The sequence below is a fragment of the Leptinotarsa decemlineata genome, unplaced genomic scaffold (genome assembly GCF_025532065.1).
Source record: "Leptinotarsa decemlineata unplaced genomic scaffold, Ldec_3_MD MMD2_tig00078346_RagTag_RagTag, whole genome shotgun sequence".
In the NCBI taxonomy this organism is placed as follows: Eukaryota; Metazoa; Arthropoda; class Insecta; order Coleoptera; family Chrysomelidae; genus Leptinotarsa; species Leptinotarsa decemlineata.
Window position 1 is genome coordinate 1,835,060 of NW_027412724.1, and position 24,858 is coordinate 1,859,917.

Consider the following 24,858-nt stretch of genomic DNA (forward strand, 5'->3'; position numbering starts at 1 on the left):
TCTTGCTATGAGCTGTTGATAGCAGAGGCTAATGTGTCTAATGCAGAAACAGACAAATTCAAGAAAATTTTCGCTGGAACACCATTTTCATTAGAATTTTATTTTATATTCAAAATCATTTCTTTCAGTTCCTGGATATTGGTGGGAATGAAGTAAAAAGAATATGGGGGTGGTTCAGTTGAAAATCCTAAAGCTGAAAAAAATGTTTGCAATTTTTTTTTCGAGTCTCAAGGACAGACATTCCAAAAAAGAAATGCACTGAATATTTTTGTTAATTATTGCTGCCGGCAGAACTCAAATGTTTTTGTTTTTTATTAAAGGTAACTACTAAAATGCAATTAGGAATTATTATGATGTAAACCTGGGGTGAGAAAATTATGCCTGCATGATCCTAAAAAATATTTCAATAGCAGAAACTGAATGATGAAAATAAAATTATATGAACATGACAGTTCCAAAATAGTCTAATCTCATCGGAAATTGAGATTTTGATTCCAAGTAAAAGTCGTTTCAAAACCCAATAATTCAGTGTCCATTATCAGATATGGATTAAAATTGGTTTTTCCCATTATGAAAAAATAATACAAACTACTTGCGAATCATATAAATTACAATGTTTTCAACAATAGATATGTTGACATAATTAAAAGATAAAGATGGAAGTATAGAAACAAAGCAAGGATTCATGAAAGGTAATCACTTAATAGTCCTTCCAATCACTACTAAAACAATCAATGATGATTTCAAAAACCCGCTCCTCAACATTCAACGTTATATTTCTCAAAATCCACTTTGTGCTTCATTGGTAGCAGTAAGATTATTTTAAGATTATTTTTTAACCTCATCAATTATCAATCAAATTCTCAAAAGAAAAAATGTCTTATTTCAGACTCGAAGCACTGACAAATTTATTTAATTACTTGAAAATGAAACCTAAAAAACTAATAGTTCAATCATTTTATTTGTTTACTGTCGCTTGCCCAGGCTGTCTTGACTTCTACTGAACTGAATGAATCGTTTCCAAAACCAATCTTTAATTTATATAACAATTATATGTCGCCTATAATATGATCATTCGTTTCTTGATGCTTCATTCACCATATGTCATTCACGAGCCTCCCATTCATCTCTAGATCCATGGGAGGCACGTAACAACACTTTTAAGCACAACTGGATTCGTAATAATATTCACCAAAATATATTTATTCAGTAATTAGTGAAAATCACTATCTAATTCACAATCACTGCTAATAATGTATGGAGAATATTCGAAATTGAAACACAATTTAAATTTTGTGGCCCTTGTAAATAACATAATTCAGGGGTGAAGTTAAATTTTAAAAAAATCGCTAATCATTTTCGATATTTGCAATGAAAAATACAAATTGGTCCTGAATACTATGACTCTTTAATAATATTTGGTGTTATGATAGAAAAAAATTGAAATTTTTTCGTACTTCTAATTTAACCGTTAGCGCCACAAATTTTCTTTTTTTGAGCATCCTATATTTTTTAAATTCACAGTCCAAAAACACATTGAAAATATAAAAAAATAGTATTTTATTATTAAAAGTCTAATTATCACACCAGTAGGTAAAACCATTACTGTATATAGGATTTGAAAAAAACAATTTGCACACTTTAGAGACATTTAACCGTTCTGAAACTTTTGAGGTATCCTGTATACAAAAATTCTAGTTTAGAAAGGTTGGTAGACAGTAATTTTTGTTTCTTTAGAAATTATTCTGTCAAGTCATTTTATAATCAATGTCAATTCTGATCCAAAAAGTTTTGGTCAGTATTTTACATCTATTCGAAAAAATTCAACACTAAATTAAATTTTAAGTTATTACATTGCCTGTGATTGAAATTTTCTAAATAATCATTTCGTCCAAGTACTCTAAACTTCGAAAACTATGGAACTTATAAAATGTGCATCACCACAATATACTTGTGGAACATTTGAATCAAATAATTTTTAAGGTATGTTGAAATTTTTCTAAATTTTATAAAAAAAACAGTCCTGAATGTTATATACAACTAAAAAAGTACAGATCTATCCTAAGCTAAACCAACTTTTTATAGCAATATCCATAATTCTTACTTCAGTTAAACAATTTGTTGTTAGTTTGAGAAAAAGATCATTTTTTCTTTGTTATTTCCATTTCATTAGATATGAATGAGTATGAATTTATAAAGGGCACAAGGTCTTGTAACTGGCCATTTCAAAAACTATTGGGAGTATTGCCTTACCTATCTAAACTTAGCACAAAATATATTTTAATATTTGATTTTCATATTTACCTCTCGCCTCTCGTGTGGATCTATGACTTTGATCTATAACAAAATATATTTTAGACTTTTTTATTTTGAAAGGTAACATTTGTTTCAAATGCTTTCTGTAATGATTTACATCATTTTATTTGTTTTTCTTTAATAATTAAAAATCTACTATGGATTTAGCAATTATATTCAACAGGGCTGTAGATTTGGCTGTTGAATCTTTGAACCTTGCTGACGATATAATTTCAAACACTTTGCAACCGAACATATATCCTTTGACACCAAATGATACACCTATCGCTGAAAGGCCAAAACAACACAAGCTGCTGGAAAATAATTCCATGAAAATCAAAATATGAATAGATAAGTACTATTTTGATCACTCCCATATTGATTTAAATTTAAGAGCCACCTGTAGTCAGCTGTTTCAGCCTCTTGGGCATCGTCAGTAAGGTGACTCTCAAATTGAAATCAATATGGGAATTATCAGAAAAGTACTTATCTATTTATCTTTTGATTTCCATGAAATAATTTTTCAGTAGCGTGACTGCATTAACCTTTCTCGATTTCATATCAATTCTAGAATAGGTGGTTCCACTTATGTCTCGCTTGCGTTTACGCAATTATTTTTATCAAGTACTTTTCTTGGTTATTCACATTTTGTCTTCAATCGAGGACCGCCTGCCCGGTACTGACTTCTCTAGGATATTAATTGAAATGTTCACTATTTTAAAAAATAGGCATAAATTCAGTATTTCAATTGGTGACGCAGAGAATATCGGAGACTCTAATATAAAACCTAATTCTAATAACCAATCAGTGAAGCGCCTAGGCCTACTTACATCTAGCCCTAAATATTCTTTAATCAACTTGAAAAATGTTGTGAGGTATGCTCGAATTTTATGGTGAGTTTGCCTTTTGTCTATTTAATTTCTTGAAATATGATTAGACCTACTACTACTACTACTTTCAATTATAACTGCATGACAACAAGTAAATAATGGCAATGGACCTATAGGTTCTGGTAGAGGGAGATATCTGCACACGTTCACCCCAATTTACAACTTTGTTTGGTAGTGAAGTGTATTATCAAATGCATAACGAGCTCTTGAGTAGTTGATAAAATGCTTTGCGATGACCATATAGAGATTATAGTTCTTAACGAAATCCTGAATATTGCAATTAACCCTCAACTCTGATATATCAGTAGTTGACATTCATGACCTGAGAAATCTAACAGATTGATAATTTTACGATCCTATCTTTTTGGAGGAGAATATTACAAGTTTATATTCAACAGATTTCTCTGTTTGTGGTGAACGCCTCATTCAATAAATGATGCTTAACTTTTTCCCTGAGGTTACTCATCTGAAGTACTAATGCCAATATCTCCTTGTTTGTTATCAGTAATGATTATTAGTAACAAATTAATTATCGTTTTATCAGTTATTTTGCCTCTGTTTTTATTATACAGTAATCAGTACCATCATATTACCTAGTCAATAAAGAGTGTTTTGCTGTTCAACGAATTTAAATTGGGTTTGTTTAGAACCACCCTTGTCAGATAAACCTATGAAAATGGATTTTTAATTACTTGTTTACCAGCCCTTTAAAATAACTGATAATATTTCAGTGATCTTCAGATATGTACCAGTAAAATAGCAGAAGAGTTTAGACAGTGAATAGTGGTTGATTAGGTTCTAATGAAGAGCTTGAATATTCTGATATTCTGAGTTTTCAATGGCGAAAAAAAAAGAAGTGAGTTTTGTTAAGAGTTCTCTAAGGGATTTACTGAAGCATTATTCCAATAGGGAGTAGTCTGACTTGTCCATTTTTTTCTAAGTCTTGAGATCACTAGTAATACTATTTGAATTCTATGTAATTTTGTGATTACCTATTTTGATATTTCAGTTTTCTGAACCAGTTTGGAATTAGTGTTGTTTCTTATTGAACTTTCTTTATTGTTGTTATAAGTTTTTATAATTTTCAAACATTTAAGCAAAAAAAAATAGTAACAAATAAAATTTAGAATTCATTCATTGGGTAGTTGTACTAATGAATGAATAATTGTGAATTCTTATTGCAATTGAAGGATTTCGATAAAATATTTGTTTAAGTAACATTTTTTCGTTAATTAACAGATTTATTTTGATAAATAAGCTGTAACCTCTCTGTAGGTTACAATATTCAGAATTAGAATTATTTATTAAAACATTTTATATTATATAATATTTGCAGTATTGTGAACTGTTTAGTGAAAACGAAACTAGGCCAATTTTTCATCAGTGGCGTTATTCGCTCGGACCCGTCGATTTTTATTTTGAGAGGGAACATTTTGCCGCCTATTATCAACCTTGTGACTTTCACCCTTTTGTCAAGTGATACTTGATAACTTGATAACTGCAACAATATTACACCTGAAGTGCTTCAGATGAGAAATTGACCTTGTTTCGGTTTCACTGAATAGATTACCATATCGCAACACATCAATATTGACCAACCCCCTCTCTCATTACCACACAACGTCAAGAAGGTGAATTTAAGAGTGTCCTTAATGCCACCCCTTCTTTCTTTTTGATCCTGTCCAAATGTTGATTCCAGGTGGGATCTAGTATCTCCCCAAGATATTTAACCTCTCCTGGCAATTGTATCTCTTTTCGAATTTTTAGTGGTCCAAGTTCCTACATATATTTCATCAGTAAATTTTTACAGGACTAGGATGACTAAGTCGTCTGCATGGCCCAGTAATAACTTATCAATTACAAGGTTCCATAACAGTGGTACAAGACCCCCGTTGACAGCTCTATGCTACCCGTACCACTTCTCTTTCCCCCATAATTGTCGTCAATATCGAAGAAAGTAGCTAAAAAAATTCATTACCCTTGTAATGATATTCTGCAATTTTTGTGAACCGTGTAATCATTGATATCTGGGCATGAGATTGATCAGTCTCAAGCCCTTCGCCAAATTATGTTCTATTTTTCTAGAATTTGCGTGAAGGAAGCCTTACTCAGCCTCCATGCAGATGCTAAAACACTTTAATGTGATATTTTCACATTATGTATGTATCCTAGAGCCAAACTTGCTAAGGTTTTCTCAGTTTTTGAAATAGAAGTTCGTCTTGCAGCATTACTGGATAAATGCCATCTTGTTTCAGCAACTTATAATAATAATAATAATAATAAATCGTCTTTATTCATCTTTGAACACATATGTAAAGAGATAACAATAATAGGTATTCAACAAAGATAAAGTGGCGAAGTGTCACCCATGGGTGTTTTTCAACTTAACCATGGAAATACAATATTAATTTACAATTTTCTTAATTATCTTAGCTATAATATCTACGATGAGTATAATTCTATTACATTGTAGAATAATTTTGCTGTCTGAGATCTATCTATTATATTATTGAAAGTTGTTCATGGTCCATCTCCCTTAATAAACCATTGTCTTCTTCCTGAAGGCTTTATTGTTGATCTGAAGTTCTGTTTTTGTCCAGAACTCCAGTGTCACATTTGTGATTTCCGATCCTGTTAAGTGCAACCTAAGAAGTTCTCTTATAGTGTCTCATTCTGTTTTTGTAGAATTATATATTGAGACCGTAATCCTTCGAAAGTATCTTGTAGTGTCTGGCATATACTCGAGTTTATTCAACCTCGTCTCTAGGGATCTTTTGATCTAAGACAGATCTTAATCTACTGGGAAACCGTCCTGTTTCATTTGTTGCTAACTGTGGGACAGTATTAGGTTTAAGTGAAGATGAAATTCTTTTAAAAAAATATGTTTTTCCGTTAACCAGCTGTCGCATCCCTACGAACGACAACCCTCAGAAGGCGAAACTTGTGAGAGCTAAAGATTAACGAGGTCTTACCTTTTAACGTGTGATTCCTAACATGGGTTAGACGATAGGAAGTGAAAATCGATCGTTCAGACTAGGGCTTGAACCACCGACCAACACGGCAGTCAATTCGAGTGAGTGAACAAAGCACGTTGAACGTTGAACCGCCTGGCTACCGACCCTGCAATCAATCTACTGCCAACTCATCCATAAAACCCTTCATTTCAAAACCCGTCCAGTCTGTTCATGAATTCTCGTTTCGTCTCGTTTGAAATAAGTTTGTTTCGATCAGAACAATTTTCTCTATCAGGCACATTCTATTTCCGGACTTAGTTACTTATATGAATGTAGTACCTGATATTATGTCTATTACTTCCCTGCATGTTTTCTTAGGTTTATTGCATACTTTTAAAACATCTAATTTGTTCGCCTTGATCAATAAAAAAGTAAGTAAGATTTCAATCCCTTTATGATAAAATAATTTGTATAGGATTAGTCAATGTCCTAAAAATGAAAATAATATCTAGCCTAAATTTATGTTTACAACATTCATATCACAAAAGAGGAACATACATATATCTGTAAAGTGTGAAATCAGTGCACGAAATATTCATCTACAGAATAAAAAACTTGATTCAGTAAAAATTCTTCCAAAGCTAATTTGAATAATTTCAGTTCAGGAATATATTTCATAGTCAATGGTAATTTATTAAAACTCCTTTGGCCAATTATAGATGGAGAATTGAAAAGGACATTTTTTTTAAAGCTTACATATAGATCATTGAATGCACTTGAGCATTATTTCAAAAATATTTCAAATTGCAGTATACAAATATACAGACTTGAAAAATAAACAGCCATGGCAGAGTTAAGATTTTAAATTCTTTAAAATAGTTCTTACAACTGGTTGTGCCGATACACCAGCAATACAACGAATCATTATTTCTCAAAGATGAAAACATCATTAAATTTTGATGACTTTGCTTGATAGGCAATGCCATATATCAAGCGAGATTGGGCCTGAACAAAGTACAGCATGCTTCAACTGGTCATGAGTAAGAACACATCTAAGATTATGAGACCCAAAAATTTCACACATGATACCTTGTCGATTTGATGATTGCCAATTTTGATATCTATATTAGCTATTTGTTTTTGTTTATTATGAAACTGTACTTACTGCATGTGTTTTTTCTGCTCTGAGATGAAGAGAATTTCTGCAGAACCACACATAAAAATTCGACAATATATTATTAGATTGTTTCTGAAGCTGCATAAAGGTCACCTTTTCTAGTAGTGTCAGTGTTTCCCGAGGTCAGGTGGTGTGCATTGTCGTTACAGCATCCCTGGTATATGGTGGTTCTTTACTATTGAAGGAGAAGTACTCTGTCTGATTGACAATTCCTGTTTCTCTGGTCATCTTTAAATTGACTGCCTTGAAATCCCTGGCACAACAATTGTTCAAAGAAAGTATATATAATACTTTTCGTATAATTTTTCAAGTTCGGTTATAAAGTAACTTCCCACGGATCTCTCCCAATTCCATGATTTTTACTGTAGACCAATGTTCTTGTATGAAACTGATATCAAACTTCTCCATAACCTTCGTAAGGAATACCGTGGTTTCCTTACTGTGTTGTAAGTTGACTTGATATTAAAGGTATATTTTCAATAGTGGGTCGTCAAGTGAAGCTTGAATGAATATATCATTGAATAAAACTATTAATTATCGATTCCAGTTGTGCACACCTGAATAATTCTCGAAAAAACAGTTCTCACATTTATCGGTCTATTCCTTAGAGATTGAAATATGTACTTTTCTCGTCGATTTTTTTGGAGAGACAACCGCGCCGAGAAGACTGTTGCATTTCTGGTGTGTGGGAGTAGTGTTTGCTTTTGATTAAAAAGAATCTAACTGTTTTACTTTCATTATCGTATATTTATCACATCAATTATATTAACTGTTAAACGTGGAAATTGTCTTCACGTATTGAGATTCATGTGTATAAATAGCAATTACGAATATAATTTATTACTATTTTGAATTTCCCTACCATTATATTTCTTCAGCAGACAAGTTGATGCGAGAAGAAATAACACCTGTTGTGGAATCAATTCTTGAAACAATTTTCGAAATGGCTGTTGCCCTAATAGAGAAGAATCAACTGCAATTTGAAAAAGTAAACAAAAAATCAAGTGTTCAACTGGAATTGGGTCGTCGAGCATCCGAATACAAAAGTCGAATGAGATGTAATACAGGTGATACTCTAACCTCACTTTATATACCTAAAATAATCCAACCATCTATAACGGACAATCTCATTGATGCAAGAAACTTTGTGGAAGAATATGAAGAGTACCACGAATCTTGTTCAGAGATGCATGATTCAGAGATTGCCATTGGTCATGTTATCAATGAATTGGGAGCAAGTGTAGATCGAATAATAGTTGAAAAGCAAAGAAATAAACGGAGGGATAAATCGGTTAAACATGGAGGTGTCACTAGCTTGATACCAATAGAAACTGACTCTAATGCAGAGGATGACTCGGAAGTTGTTCAGAATGACAAAAGACTGTTGGAAGTTGGGGCAATGTATAATATCCCCAAAAATCTGTTCCAAAGTACTGAAATGACTGAGATTACTGAACAGACTATAGATGAACTACATAGGAATGATGAAAATGCAGAAAACAATCCTGATTTGGTTGAACAACCAGTTGTTGTAAATTTGAATTTGACAAAAGAAGGAAAGGTGGAAGACGAGGATGATGTCTATAGGCCAATAGCTGTTAGTCCAGATGGAAGGTTTTTCAAGTATGAAGAAGAGGTATAAATAAATGAATAATTATTTGATGTTTTATCTGTTTCAATGTCTTAACAAATTTTAGATTGGACGAGGTTCATTCAAGACCGTATATAGAGGCCTGGACACTCAAACAGGAGTCGCTGTAGCTTGGTGTGAATTGCAAGAAAAAAAACTCAACAAAGCAGAGCGCCAACGATTTAGGGAGGAAGCTGAAATGTTGAAGAAATTGCAACATCCAAATATCGTAAGATTTTATAATTATTGGGAATCTCCTGGAGTCAAAAAAAAGAATATTGTACTGGTTACAGAATTGATGTTGAGTGGCACTTTGAAAACGTGAGTTGAAGTTCTTTGAATTCATTTTAGGGAAATAACAGTTTATTTTTTATTATTTTCCTTTCAGATATTTGCGACGATTTAAAAAAATAAACCCCAAGGTGTTGAAATCATGGTGTAGACAAATTTTGAAAGGTCTGGCTTTTCTGCATTCTAGATCTCCTTCTATCATACACAGGGACTTGAAGTGTGATAACATTTTCATAACTGGAACTACAGGGTCTGTTAAAATTGGCGATTTGGGATTAGCCACCCTGAAAAACAGAAGTTTTGCTAAGTCGGTATGTTAGAGATATTATTTTAAATAAAGTTATTCCACAACTGTTATTGAAGGTTATTGGTACACCAGAATTTATGGCTCCCGAAATGTACGAAGAACATTATGACGAAAGTGTAGATGTTTATGCCTTTGGTATGTGTATGTTGGAAATGGCAACAAGTGAATATCCTTATTCAGAATGTACAGGTCCTGCTCAAATTTACAAGAAAGTTATATCGGTAAGAATTCCAAAAGTTTCCTTGTAACTATTAAAAATTTTGATCTTTAGGGCGTTAAACCAGCCAGTTATGAGAAAGTGCAGAATCCAGAAGTAAAAGATGTTATCGAAAATTGTATTCGGCCTAGAAAGGAAGACAGACCTAAAGTCAAAGATCTGCTGAGTCATGCTTTCTTTGAAGAAGATGTTGGACTCAAAGTTGAAGTAGTATCGCAGGAAAACAAAAAAATTGTTTTTCGTTTACGTGTTATTGATCCTAAAAAAAGAACACACAAGCATAAGGAGAATGAGGCAATACAGTTTGAATTTGATATGGAAACTGATAGATATAATACAATATCAGAAGAAATGGTAAATGAGAAATACTTTAGACACCTTGTAGAAACGTACTATCATTATGACATTGTCATAAGTCAAAACTATTCTAAAATATTTCAGATATATTTCAAATGAAAATATTGTTTTTAGATGTTTGTTAACGAACATCTTTTGAATCTCTTGAATATCTCTTGCATTAACTATCAACCATGTTTTATTTTAATTATGTCAGTAAGTAAATTAAATTCTACATTGTTCTAAAACTCTTGAAAAGAATTAATATAGTAAATTGTGTAATCATTTTGCAGGCAAAATCTGGTATTATCTTTGAAGATGATGCTAAAACTGTAGCTCAATTATTGAAAACACAGATTACACAGATAAACAAAGAGCGTGAGAAGAAAAATAAAGAGGAAGAAGCTTTGGCTCAGCAGCTGCATTATCAACAGTATTTACAACAGCAGGTTGAACAACAGATGTCCCAACAGCAACAACAGCAAACCCAGACTACAACAATACCTCAGCAACAAAGTCAGCAACAGACACAGCAAAATGTGGCTTCTTACCAACAGACTCAGCAAGTCAGTCAACAGCAACAATATTCCCAGCAGCAGAATTATCAGGGGCAACAAGTTATTCATTCAGAACAGCAAATTCAATTCCAACAATGTGTGGGTCAGGATCAACAATTTCAACAGCAGCACAATCTAGAGCAACAACAAGATCATGTTATGCAAAATCAGTATATTCAACAACAGTCACAAGCTCAGCAGCAGTCACAAACTCAGCAACAACCCCCAGATACTACAGTGTTATATCCACAGCAGCAGTCAATTAATCAACAGGACTTACAGCAGCAACAGCAGCAGCAACCGCAACCAGTTTATCAAACACAGCAGCAGCAACATCAACCACAGTTGAATCAGGAGTCAGCTCCTGTTCTTCAAAGGCAAGCTTCTGTTGAACCTGTTCAACAGCAGACCATTATTCTGAATCAGCCTGCACCCACTCATTTCATTCAGCAGAATTATTTAGGTGATGGCCATCCTCAACAAGCTGAATATTTGCAATTGCAACAACAAGAAAGTCAACATAAAATTTCTAGTATATCTCAACCTGAATTGCTTCATGCTACTCCTCCTGTTCATGAACATAGATTAAGTGTTGATGGTCAGATGGATTCAGGACAGAAAGGCATGGTTCCTGAACAGAAAGGGCTAGGAAACTTTCAACAATCTACTTTTCAGCAACAGCAACCCACCTATGCTCAAGTTGCTCAACATCAACCACAAAACTATCAACACCAAACACAAAGTTATCAGCAACCACATCCACAACATGCAGGATTTCAAGCTTCTCATCAGAATCTTTCAAACTATCAATCTCAACAGAGCTATCAATCCCAGGATAGTCAGACTTATCAGCAACCAAATTACCAACAGCAGCAAAGTTACCAGCCTAGTCAACAGCAAGAACCCATTATTCATATGCTTTCCACAATGTCTCATCAGCCACAAGATATGAATCCACCTTATGGAACTCAGCAACAAAGCTATCCCCAACCAAGTGCCCAACCAGCTCCCCAGTCTTATCAGCAACCATCACAGCAGTCCTTCCAGCAACCTGTTCAACAGCAGCCCTATGTGCAAGCAGCTCAGCCAGCACCATATCAGACCCAGCAGAGTTATCAACAAACTAATCAGCAACAAACTGTTTATTCTCCCCCGCAGAACGCTCAGCAACAGAATTACTCTCAGCAACAAAGTAATCAACCATCTGCTAATTATAACCCCCCACAACAAAGTCAAGTGGCATATGCACCTCAACCTGGACAACAACAAATGAACTACCAACAACAAATTAGTAGCCAACTTCAATCCAATTTACTTCCCCAGCAGCAACACAATTATCAAGGACAGCAGCAATATCAACAAAGTGATCAAGGACAGATATTTCAACCACAATACATTCAACCTTCCAAAATTGATCCATCTCAGCAGTACATTCAACAAAGTAATGATCCTGCTAGTCAGTTTGTGCAGGCAAATGTTGACCTTAACCAGCAGTATATACAGAAATCAAATATAGATCCTAATCACCAATATTCTCAGTCAAATGTTGATTGCAGTCAGCAGTATGTTCAGCAAAGTGTTGATCCTCCTCAACAATACATTCAGCCACAACCTATAGACCAATCTCAAAACTATATACATCCACAGCTGGTAGAACCAGTTCAACAAATATATCAACAGATAACTCCTCATCAAACACAGACTATTCAAGCAACAGGATATACAGAACAAGTTTTACAGCAATCTCAGCAGCAAGTTAATCAACCTGAAACAGACATTGAACCAGTGGGTAATCGATTGTCTAATATCGAAATACCACCAATGAATTTAGCCGAGTTACAGCAGAAACTTGCTCAACAGCATTTACAACCAGCAAAAGACCAACACAGAGCTTCAACTACTTCATTACCCCCAGCAACGAATTTCGATGTCCAACAGATTGATCATAGGAGATTGTCAACTGTATCCCAACCAGCTTCGTCCCATGATTATATACAGTGCACTATTCAGCAAATTGCTGAGCAGCAAAATCAAGAGTATCAGGCTCAGAAACACGTTGGTCAGGTAGGATATGTGTGATAAGTATTTGATTAATAATTTATAATGTTTTTTTTTTAGGTAACAATGCCACAACATGAATCTCTTCCTCTAACTGCCGAAAATCTTGATTTAATTCCATCTCAAGTACCTTTGGAGTCTATTTTATCTTCCCAATGTGTGACCTCTAATGTAGGTCAGGAAGCTGTACCTCTAGATGACATTTCAACATCAGAACAAGTAAGTTTGGAAATATCATCATCCTCGTCGACCGACGAGAAACCGAGAAGAAAAAGAGGTTCTCTCAAGTATCAATTAATAGTAGATAAAGTTCATCCCGATGGTATAGTAGAGTGCCAACTACTTTGCAAACAGAAACAGATTAGTTTTAAGTTTAACAGGTCAGGCACAAAGCCATCGGATATTATAGATGGAATGATCAAGCAAGAGTGTCTAGATGAACCTCATAAGCAATTGAGAGATCATCTACAAGAAGTGATAGATAAATTGAATGTAAATCCTGATAGGATTCCGGAAAGTGCAAGAGCTAAGCCTTGGGCTTATGTTCAAAAGGTATGTTTCTTTAGTCTTGGCTTCGTAGAATAACATATAGAACTGGGTTATATAGAACAGTAGAGGGTAAATAACATAAAAGAGGTGATAGCAATGCAGTAAGGTGAAAATATACTAGAGCAAAATGAAGACTTTGACTTTTCAGAAAGGTATTAATGATTTTTTTTATTGGTATTATTATCTTGCATAATGCTCTAAGATATTTTTCATATCTGATAACAATAATACCATAGTTGTGATAATTTTTTGTGAAAAAGTCAAATTTATATCCCAAATTTTTTATTTTGGCCCAAAATGATTTTTGTATCTTCATTTTTTCTGAGAAATAAACATACAAGTTGTCTCTGCTTTGTGTACCACAATTGTACATTTTCAACTTGATTCTCTTGATGTGATTTTAAGTACTGCAAATTGAGTTTTCACACAGCATAACATCTGAATAAATAATTCTTTTGCACGCTGCAAAATAAAGGTTAGGCATGCTTCACTTACAAGGCACCCTCACAAAAAAACACATCGAAGGCACAGATCTGTAAGTATAAATCCTTTTAAAGTCACTGTTTAAGTTGGTTTCTCTACTTTATTTTTGTGTGTTTTAGAGTGCTTTTCGTATTTGTCTTCTCTTCATTTTCTGTTTGCAGAGTAGCTGTTAGATAGATTTTTGTATCACTTCAAGCAGATTCTACAGAGCAGTAGATCTCAAATATTTGTCAAAGAGTGGGAATAACTTTAAATATTAATTCTGTTCTATGTACCATGAGAGAAATACCTGTGTAATCAGGTGGTTCTTTTAAATTCATAACTTAACAAAACTATCTCGAACCTTAAAAAAAGACCTCACACAGCAAATAGAAAAAGTGCTTATTTGAATGAATTTCGATATAAAGTTAAATTAAAAAAACTCGTAATTGAACAATTAGGTTAGGGAAAAAGAAATGTTTATCATTATTGATTCTAATTGGACTATGACATCAAAAAACAATAACTTTGAAACATTTGTTCAATCTTTCATAATCATTGTTGACATTATATGATTAATCATATTTCAAACCCGTAGCAAATCCTAATATATAATTTTTGATGAATGGAATTCTTATTTTTGTTATTGCTGATATTAACTTATATATTTAGTATAATATGATTCATTTACAAGAGTTAGTGGTCAATAAATGAATAACATACCCTTAGCACTTATTAGTCATTTACTGAAAAGTAAATCCAACTTGTAATGAATAAAAAAATTACTATTCAACATGCGTAACAAACAATATTGTTTATTGGCCTGTAACTTTATTTTCCAGTATGAATCCTCTTTGATATAAAAGTTTAATTAATTTTTCATCAATTAGATCAATTCATTTATCATTTCTTCAATAGTTACTTGTGCCCCTCAAAACTAATTTGTGTTTTTCATCATTTGCACAGAGAGATGACTCTAGTGGCCAAACATTCATCAAATCCAACTACATAGACCCATCTCCAATTCAAGATGAATTTCAAGGAATCAAAACAACACTTGCAGAAAACATTTACCAGAATTTACATCGCCGAGAAAGTCTGAATTCTAGCGGTACTGTTTCACGCAAAACAAGCACCGCCTCAGAATACACCCCTGAACATACACTTATAGTGAATAGATCTGCTGGCCATTCTGAGCACACGATTGTCAGTTACGCAACTGAAAGTTCTATATCATCACCAGGAGATCCTCAACCTGTTCCTGAGAACTCTGTAGAGGTTCCAGAAAGTCCTCAAAAAAAATCACTTCAGGATAATTCTGATTGCATAGATGCAATGAAAACTGAGTTTAATTATAGTTTATTGCAGAAAGATGTAGGTAAACTATTTCCTGGTCAGAAAGTTAACTTGAAGGTTTTTGTAATGTCTGTTGATCAGAAAGATGAAGTTATTGATAATGAACCTGCTTCAAAAACTGAAGAGCCTAATGAGACAGTAATAAAAGTAAAACTTGAAGATGGAGTCAATAATGACAGTACTAAGACCAATAATAGTGAACCTTTGACCGACAAATCATCAGAAACTGCTTTGAAAGTTCCACAAAGGAAAATATCAAGGTTTTTAGTGAGTCCAGTATTGTCGGGGCAATTGGACATGCCTAAAGACAAAGATTTCAATGTTGAAGGTTATCAACAGCAACTGTCGTCATTAGAGAATCTGACTGATTCAGGTCCTACTGAAAATTCTGTTGAAAATAAAACAGTGCTATCCACTATTATTAATGATGCAGTTTCGTCAGAGCTTCCAAGAAAGATATCAGCCCCTCTTGAAGCCACGAGACATACTTTAGAATTAGAAAATAGAACTGTAGAGCAAAAAGTTAGTGTGTCTTCGATGAAAGAGGAGAGTACTAAAGAAGAACCTGCTCAAGTTTGCGGACCTGAACTCATCAACACATTAGAACAGCTTAAAATCAGTTTGGATAATTTGAAACACAGCAGTCATCCTAAGAAAGATTCTGGTGAAATGGATTCAAAAAAAGTAACATCCACAAGCGATTTGACAACAGCAAAGGGAGCATCTACAGTGCCACCTCAACAGCCAGTAGCCCAGCAGCCAGGATCTCAATTCATAGCTCCATCAACAATTTCAAGTGTTACTCAGCAGGCGACCTCAGTTCAGCAGATTATTCAACCTACTCAGCAGACAGTACCCCAGCAAACAGTACCCCAGCAAACTGTATCTCAGTCTCACTCGACTTTACCACAGTCTCAACCTGTTTTACCACAATCCCAGTCTTCTATACCTCAACCAAAATTATTACCACAATCTATGCCTCAGACTCAGAATACTTTTCCGCAATCTCAGCCTGTTTTATCTCAAATGCAACCTTCTTTACTTCAGCAACAACCTATTATGCCTCAGTCCCAACCTGTCATTCCCCAGTCCCAGCCTGTTATGCCTCAGTCACAGCCTGTTATGCCTCAGTCTCAACCAGTTATGCCTCAGTCGCAGCCTGTTATGAATCAGTCGCAGCCTGTTATGAATCAGTCGCAGCCTGTTATGAATCAGTCGCAGCCTGTTATGAATCAGTCGCAGCCTGTTATGAATCAGTCCCAGCCTGTTATGAATCAGTCTCAGTCTGTTATACCTCAGTCTCAGCCTGTTCTGGCTCACTCACAGCCTGTAATACCCCAGTCTCAACCTGTTTTAACCCAGTCACAGCCTGTTATGCCTCAGTCTCAGTCTCAACCTGTTTTGCCTCAGTCACATTTACCCCAGACTGTTGTACCTCAGTCTCACGTGTTGCCACAGATTCAGCCTACTTTATCACAGTCTCATAATATTTTACCGCAAATCCAATCAGTTATGCCTCAGCCTCAGCAAATTTTGACTTCTATTTCAACCATGTCTCAGCCTACTCATTCCCAACAAATTCCACAAAGTTCTTCAATAACCCAACCTGCAGTTGCTACTAGTGTTTCCTCTATGTCCCAACAAAGTTATGTGTCTATATCTCAAGCATATGGGACGCCATGTCCCTCGCAACAGATAAATATTCCTAATATTAGTGCATCCATACAGCAAGTTGGAGTTACAAATCAGACGATGATGAGTTCATCACTACCAAGTCAACCTGCTCCTGCATCATTACCTCATACATTACCCAGCAGCTTACCGAAGCAGCCTGATACTTCGTCTGCAGTAAGTTATTGAACTTTGATAAAGCAAATTCTCTCATTTGTAATTGAGAATTAATAGAAAAGAAGTTGAAAGTTTAAAGTTGTCTCCACTCTGCCAGTACCACCCAAGGCAGATCGAATCAGGGGTATCTGGTAAAAGTAACACTTTTGTATCTAGTAGTGTTAATTCTCAAATTCACCAAGAATTTTTTTAAGAACTATCAACTTTTTTTCATCAATTAATTGTTTTTTGGTTAGGAAAATGTATTTCAAAATTATTTTACTGAGAAGGCTTCTTGAGAATTCAGAATAATCTGTTCACAGGCTTCTAGTTATATCCTGCAAAATACAGTAACGTCGCCTCCGCAGGCTATTAGTCAGTCAGCCTTGCATCAGCATTCAATATCTCAAACACCATCTAGTGTTCAGTCATCATATACACCGCCAATCGCTACCCAGATTTCTCAGCAAATTGTTGGACAACCGGCAACTAATCAAAACGATATGCAGACTCTCTACCAACAGCAGTCCTTTACTGGTCGCCAACCAATGTCCAGTTCCGTATCTGTGCAGAATTTATCATCTTCTATGAGTCAGAGTATGCCAAGTTTTCAGCATTCTATGTCTATGGATGAGACACTGCAGAATTATGCTGTAAAAAAGATGCCTGAAAATCTCAAGCAAATATTAGAAAGGTAGGATGACATATTGGGATATTTGATTTCTGAAATCATTCAGGCACTAATTAAGAATTGATTTCAGCAATTCTGGTAAAGTAAGTCAAGTTTCTACCCCACAGAGTGATATTAAATATGATGCGCATCTTCAAACTTTACAACACAAACTCGCAGCTATCCCAACGGCAAGAACACCACAAATGAATACTGTAAGTGATGTGTGTTATTCATGTTCTAAGCATGATTTTTGTGTAATGACTACATGCTTCATTTGAAGGTGTTTCTCTCCCACCTTCATTCAACCAACTTTAATAGGAAGTTTTTGCATATAATTGATTGATACTTGATCAAAGTCCATCACAATGGAATTATATATTTTTTTTGAGAAATTTGCAAAAAACTGAAAATGACAGATTTGATTTTTTGCTCTACCACCTCCATTTTCAATAATATCAAAAAACGACGGAAATTTTTGTTTCATTTCATCTTTTTCATAATCTGGTTCAACAATCAATTTTCCAATGCGACTAGAAAGGTTAATGCAGTCAAGCTGCTGGAAAATAATTCCATGAAAATCATAAAATAAATAGATAAGTACTCTTTGATCATTCCCATATTGATTTCAATTTAAGAGCCACCGGTATATAGCTGTTTCAGCCTATTGGGCATCGTCAGTACCGGGCAGGCGGTCCTCGATTGAAGACAAAATGAGAAAAAACCAAGAAAGTACTTGATAAAAATAGCTGCGTAAACGCAAGCGAAACATAAATGGAACCACCTTTTTCATTACAGTAAAAAATTATCAAATCATCATACCTATTGAAAAATGACATTTATGTGAAGGTATGACATTTATATATATATATATATATATATATATATATATATATATATATATATATATATATACAGGGTGTTTCAGAATTCGACGGACAAACTTATACCACGTCATTCCTCTTGCAAAATGATGAAAAATGAGGTAGGACATGTGTGTCCAGAAATGAGCCGTTTCAGAAATACAGGGCGTTGAAGTTGCAAAATAAAAAGACCCTTTTCGTCGTAGCTCCCGGACTAAAAGGAATAAATTAATGAAACTCAGCAAATCGATTACGAGCTAGAATGTGCTTCCTCCAGTGGTATGTTTGCTTCAGTATCAGTAGCCAGTGGCGTTCCAGCATGGTAATAGCTTATATTTCCCCCCTTATTTTTTACGCCACTGACTTTATATCCACAACCGTATTTTTTTCGAATTCCTTGATCAATTTTACGTAAAAACCAAATAAACATTCACTATGAAAAAACCAGTAGTTTTCGAGAAAAATTGAGTTGAACTGATACGTGCATTCTTATATGGGAATAATCGATTAAAATAATCGAAATTCCAAAACCAAAATTATTTGAACTCTTTTATGATTTTACCATTAATTTAGCGCTTGCAAGTGATGGTAATTATTGTGGGTTTTCTATCATCGTACCAATTTTTGTTATGTTCAGCATATTGTAATGACAAATCATAACTCTTGAGGCTTATTTTCGTGCTTGTCAATAGATTTCATTGTTGAAATGTTTTCATTGTTCTCAGATCTTCGAGTGACTTTGTGATCTGAAAAAAAGTGACCCCAAATAAAATTTGCGATCATTCGGAATCTCGACTGAGTTAGGCTCCAATAATCCTAAAATAACACCATTATTCTGGATTTTGGGAAAATTATTTTTTGTTCACAATTATCCTGTCTTTCCCATTCGTGAAATCACACTTCTCTTTGTAGAATCGTAAATATTTTGAAGAATATTCATTAATACGAAAATGAAAAACATTCTCAAAGTATACAGTGTTTTCAAATTTTCACAGATGAAGCCGAAAAACAAAATTTCACCAGTAGACTCTAATTATACGCCTGAAAAAAAGAAATGTATTTGGAAGAAGTCAATTTATTTGAATAACCATCTGATAAGATCTTCGCTAACTCTAGTCAGTAAATGAAGTTTTTTAAATAAATGAAGAAATGGAAGTTGTCTATTTACAGCTAATTACATAACTCTTAGTTGGATGTCGGTACTCATAATTCATCTTTGAGTAGAAATATCATGTTCAAAATATACCTTCTCTACACATATTTTAGATAATGTGATAAGAAACAATACTGTTGAAATTCTAGAACAGTGAGTCATAAATAGAATTTCTTTTTGAAATTTACATTGAAAATTCAAATGTGCTTTTGAATAATAATGAGAACATCTGATGAATAATCAATAGGGTAATTGTTCGAAATTTTTTCCGTCAACACTTATACACGATCTGCAACGGCGCAACATAGAAAATCGCACTTTTTCAAATGATTCTAAATTTTCGGCAATCGTTATCGATGCAGCTTGAATGCGGGCGACTAATTCTTCTTGGCTTTTTGGCTGTTTCATAAACCAGTGACTTCATATGACCCCAAAGAAAATAGTCAACAGGATTCAAATCTGGTGATCTGGCAGGCCATTTGTGGGGTCCACCTCGACCAATCCAATTGTCACCGAATTTCCGATTTAGGTACTCTCTAGCAGCTAACGAAAAATGAACAGAAGCACCGTCGTGCTGAAACCACATTCCATTCCGGATATTCAGAGGAACATCTTCTAACAATTCAGGCAATACTTCTCCCAAGAAAGTGCTATAATTGTCCCCATTCAACTTATCTGGTAAAAGATAAGGACCAACTAAACGGTTTTCTACTATTCCTGCCCAAACATTCAATGAAAATTTTGTTTGATGGCCATGAGGATGAATAGCAAAAGGATTTTCCTCGGCCCAAATATGGCTATTGCGAGAATTGAAAATACCTTCCCTTGTGAATTTTGCCTCATCAGTCTTGCTTGATAAATTCCGGATTATTTCTCCACATACTTAAAAACCATCGAGAAAATTCAATTCGATCTGGATAGTCCTTTGGTTTCAGTGCCTGAACTTTTCTCAGTCGATATGGGTATAACTGCTGTTCATGCAAAGTCCTCCAAACAGATGATGAAGACACATGCAGCACTCTAGCTATAGATCTACTACTTTCAGACGGATGTTCAGCAGAATAGTTCAATATCTGCTCTTCTGTGATATAATTTCTTACAGTTCTCTGTATACCTGCATTCCTTCTGGTAATTAAAAAACTTCCTGTTTCCCTGACTCTTCTGTCCACGTTTTCGAACGTTTTCGTATTAGGAATTCTATTTCTTCCAGGAAAATTTTCACGATACATTCTTTGTGCCAACCTTCCATTTCGTCCCGATTTTCCATAAATAAGGTGCATGTCCGCTAACTCTTCGAATGTAAAATTCATTTTTATTATACGAAATAACACAATCAAACACTTTCTGACAGCTACGTTAACTTGGAAGTGTCATACGAATCTCATTTCATTTCCACAGCCCCCTAACAAATTTATTGTTGTCAATGAATAAAGTAATCCTCATTGCTTAGGTGGATCAAAGATTGTTATAAGTCACGTGAATGTATTCTGAAACTATTCAACCAGTGGCTGAAGAACTCGAGAATATCGGTACAGTTATCTAACAAAACTATAATAGATATGCCCCTGGAAACATTGTAGATGGCTAAGGTTGAAACAAGTAATGGTATTTTGGTTAATCGATAAAACTTGGATTTTTACCCAGTGAGAGAAAATAATTCGATAAAACATTCTGAGTTCAGTTTTGCCAACTATTCGTAATTGTCTTTGAAAATCGTTTGGATGGAACATTTTATTAAAAAATAAATCTCGAGGTAAAGCCATTCAGTAGGTCTGCGGCCTCACAACATATCTGCAAAAAAAGTTGGTAAAATGGTAGAAAATCCGCAATATGTTGCCGAAGTGAATAATTTTTCAAGCACACAATGAATGGTAGAATGATGAAAGAGTTCAAATAACTTCGGTTTTGGAATTTCGATTATTTTACTCGATTATTAATATTCCCATATGAGAATGCACCTATCAGTTCAACTCAATTTTTCTCGAAAACTACTGGTTTTTTCATAGTGAATGTTTACTTGGTTTTTACGTAAAATTGATCAAGGAATTCAAAAAAAATACGGTTGTGGATATAAAGTCAGTGGCGTAAAAAATAAGGAGGGAAATATAAGCTATTACCCCGCTGGAACGCCACTGGCTACTGATACTGAAGCAAACATACCACTGGAGGAAGCACATTCTAGCTCGTAATCGATTTGCTGAGTTTCATTAATTTATTCCTTTTAGTCCGGGAGCTACGACGAAAAGGGTCTTTTTATTTTGCAATTTCAACGCCCTGTATTTCTGAAACGGCTCATTTCTGGACACACATGTCCTACCTCATTTTTCATCATTTTGCAAGAGGAATGACGTGGTATAAGTTTGTCTGTCGAATTCTGAAACACCATGTATATATAAATGTATTTCTCGACGTTTTTCCTGAAAACCTATCGTCAATATTCTATCATATTTTTATTAAGAGCTCGAATTTCCGAATGTTACTGAAATCCAGAGTTCACTTGTCGTTGATGTCGTTTATTGAGATCCTAAATATTTTTATTCACTGAAATCCAAATAGATTTCTGTAGGGTTGTCGTGAAAAAGAGCCATTCATAATTTCTAAATGTCTCTTGAAAATTTGTAGCTACCCAAATCTTTCTGTTCAGAAAATGAGTAATCAACAAAAATGAACTAATGAAGATAGTGTATAAAAAATATGATACGCAATAATTTCTTTTTTTGAAGTAAGCCATGATATACATGTATGTGAATGTCAAGTTAATTGTCGAACACAAAATAAAACAGTTATTCAATTTGGTAAGCAATTTTAAGGGAAAACCATGAAATTTTCCAGTGTCGTAAAAGTGGGTTTGCTTTTTGTTTATTGGAAATGTTTGAGAAATGCTACCAAATCTCTGGCAATGTATCAGGAATTGTTTATCCTGAATAGTTTACGAAATAATGAATCCTTTGAAAAAGCCTCCAAAAGAAAATGTACAGTTACTGAATGGGGTGGGGATAATAAAATCGGCGTTTTAGGTGGGTTCAATAATGATAAAGTGACATTCATTTGATTTAGGATTTGTGGAAAATAAAAATAATTGAGAACAAAAAAGTATCCCTGAGGGAGACTGCTCATAATTCGGTCATATCCACTACGTTTGTATGGAAAATTAAAAAAAAATAAGTTCAAACCTTATTGAGTCAAAAAGTCCATCATTTGCCTGACTTCAACAGGAACCAGTCTTTTGTAGATGGCTCAATAAAAAATTTTGCCAAAAATAATGAAATTTGCCAAAAAAAATGTGGTGTGACAGTAGATTTACCAATAATGGATGTTTCAACAGGTATATACATTATCACTGGCTTTTAAGCAAATCTGGAAAATTTCCGAAAAAATTGCATGGCATGAGCTATCCTCAGCAACTCCTCCAATGATTCGACGATTCTCCATAGCAAATTTCTTCACTTTCTCAACATTTTCAACGGTTTTTGATGTGCTGGGGCGTCCAAGGCGAGCGTCGTCATTTACATCTTCTCGACGTTCTGTGAAAAGTCTGTGCCACTTGTAAATATTTTTCTGACTCGGAGTACACCACTGTCAACATTTCAAGTGTTTTTGAGCACCTAATTCCATTTTTTACACAAATTTTGATGCAAATCCTTTGATCCATTTTTTTCTATAGCAGAAAACCGCCGAGCTTACAAAATACTTCTTACATTTATGCCTCTCACCATCAAACTAAACATGCTAAACAGCTGGAGCTGTGAACATATGTTCGAGACGAGTGTACCAATATAAAAAAATTACAAAGAATCGTTAATCGAATGTACGGAGCTCGGAGCATTCACCGTATTTTTTGATCAGTCTTTGTATATAGTTTATTTGTTGGCACTAAAAAGGGTAATTCATAAATAAATTTTATGGTTGTAATTTGTAATGATTTCAATGGTTCCAACACAGATTTTGCATGGGTTATAATTTCTATTTGATGAAGTTTCCTCAACATGTACTCGCCAGTTCAAATGGCACGTGTTTTTTTTCAGGCTCCATCAAGTCCACAACTGATATTTGCACCATTAGAGTTTCCCCAAGAGAGTGTGCCTACTAACGCATCCGTTATTTTGAATAAAGTAACTAACTTTACCCTAGTATGATTTACTACCTGCATGTCATCTGTTTGAAATCGAAGGTGGATTCAAGCATCAGTCTTAAGCCATGCATCATACATTGTAATAAGTTTGTTACCATTTTTTTAATGAGAACATTTATGTACAGGTAAGTTTTAAGTAATAAAAAAGGTTATATTTCCATTACTCTACTTCATTTCTTGAAGACGCCAACTTGGTTGGTGAAACGCGCATTCAGAATAGTGTTGCAGTGGGAACATTGATTGTTTTGGATTTTTTCTACGCCAGAGGTTCCAGTTCTATTTTTCAAAGCTCATATTGATAACATATACAGCCAAAAGGCTCTGACCATTTTCTGTGATGTTGAATTGGTTGGAGAACTTTGTTGCCAGTTTCATACAGATCAATCGATATCAATATCCAGTCCAGCGTGCACTCTAATTTCAGTCTAGAGTTCTGTGTATTTCTCAACTATGTAAGCCAATATGAATACTTATTACCTAAAATCAGACACTTCCAACTTGAGTCTGATGCATGAATCTACCTTGATATTTCAAAAATGTTATACAAAGGAACAGAGTTCCTTTTGAAACAACAGTGATACTGGGTTTCATGTTATTTAATATTCTGTTTTGTCACAAACCAGTAATGAAATATTTTTTCAAATTAGTTAAATTTGACTACAGTGTTTTCAGCATCAAACAGATAATGTAAATAAGTGTGAAATTAACGTGTTTTGGTGATAATTGATTTTTTTCTAAATATTTTCTTAGTTACCCTAAAAATTGTTTTAGCTTCAAATAGAATCGAGTAGTGGCCCAAGTAGTGGGACAACCACTTCGGATATCTTATCTCCGGTAGTAGAAGCAGATTCAGCAACGATTAACATTGGTGGAGACAACACTCTGGTAGAGCTCAATAATAAGCTGAAGCAGATTAACTCTAGGTCTGACTCAGTAGAGAGAAAAGATACTCCTACTGTCTCAGAAACTTCCTTGGAAATAGTGGTGGAAAATAATGCTTTGAAATCAAAAACTGATAATGTTTTGCAAGAGGTAGCGGTTTCAACAAGTGGCACTAGTGAATCTAACGCTAATGCAAGTAGTCAGGTTAGGCTTCTACTAACTTACTGAATACACATTTATTTGAGGACTTGG

General features: G+C 34.4%; 1 protein-coding gene across 15 annotated transcripts in view; it reads left to right on the forward strand.

Annotated features, from left to right (window-relative positions):
• The window catches only part of LOC111502348 (uncharacterized), a 46,475-nt gene that overhangs the window by 11,082 nt on the left and 10,535 nt on the right, over positions 1-24,858 (forward strand). For 5 of the 15 annotated variants that reach the window (XM_074185616.1, XM_074185617.1, XM_074185624.1 and 2 more), the window contains 13 exons: positions 8,195-8,952; positions 9,014-9,267; positions 9,335-9,548; positions 9,601-9,765; positions 9,816-10,115; positions 10,391-12,718; positions 12,773-13,264; positions 13,737-13,796; positions 14,690-16,927; positions 17,230-17,600; positions 17,668-17,791; positions 23,618-23,704; positions 24,496-24,810. In XM_074185616.1, the coding sequence (XP_074041717.1) occupies positions 8,195-8,952; positions 9,014-9,267; positions 9,335-9,548; positions 9,601-9,765; positions 9,816-10,115; positions 10,391-12,718; positions 12,773-13,264; positions 13,737-13,796; positions 14,690-16,927; positions 17,230-17,600; positions 17,668-17,791; positions 23,618-23,704; positions 24,496-24,810 (7,706 nt within the window). Of the gene's footprint in view, positions 1-1,778; positions 1,984-3,157; positions 3,189-3,791; positions 4,042-8,194; positions 8,953-9,013; positions 9,268-9,334; positions 9,549-9,600; positions 9,766-9,815; positions 10,116-10,390; positions 12,719-12,772; positions 13,265-13,736; positions 13,797-14,689; positions 16,928-17,229; positions 17,601-17,667; positions 17,792-23,617; positions 23,705-24,495; positions 24,811-24,858 lie in introns of those variants that run through there. The other 10 variants (XM_074185620.1, XM_074185623.1, XM_074185619.1 and 7 more) reach the window with 10 other exon arrangements.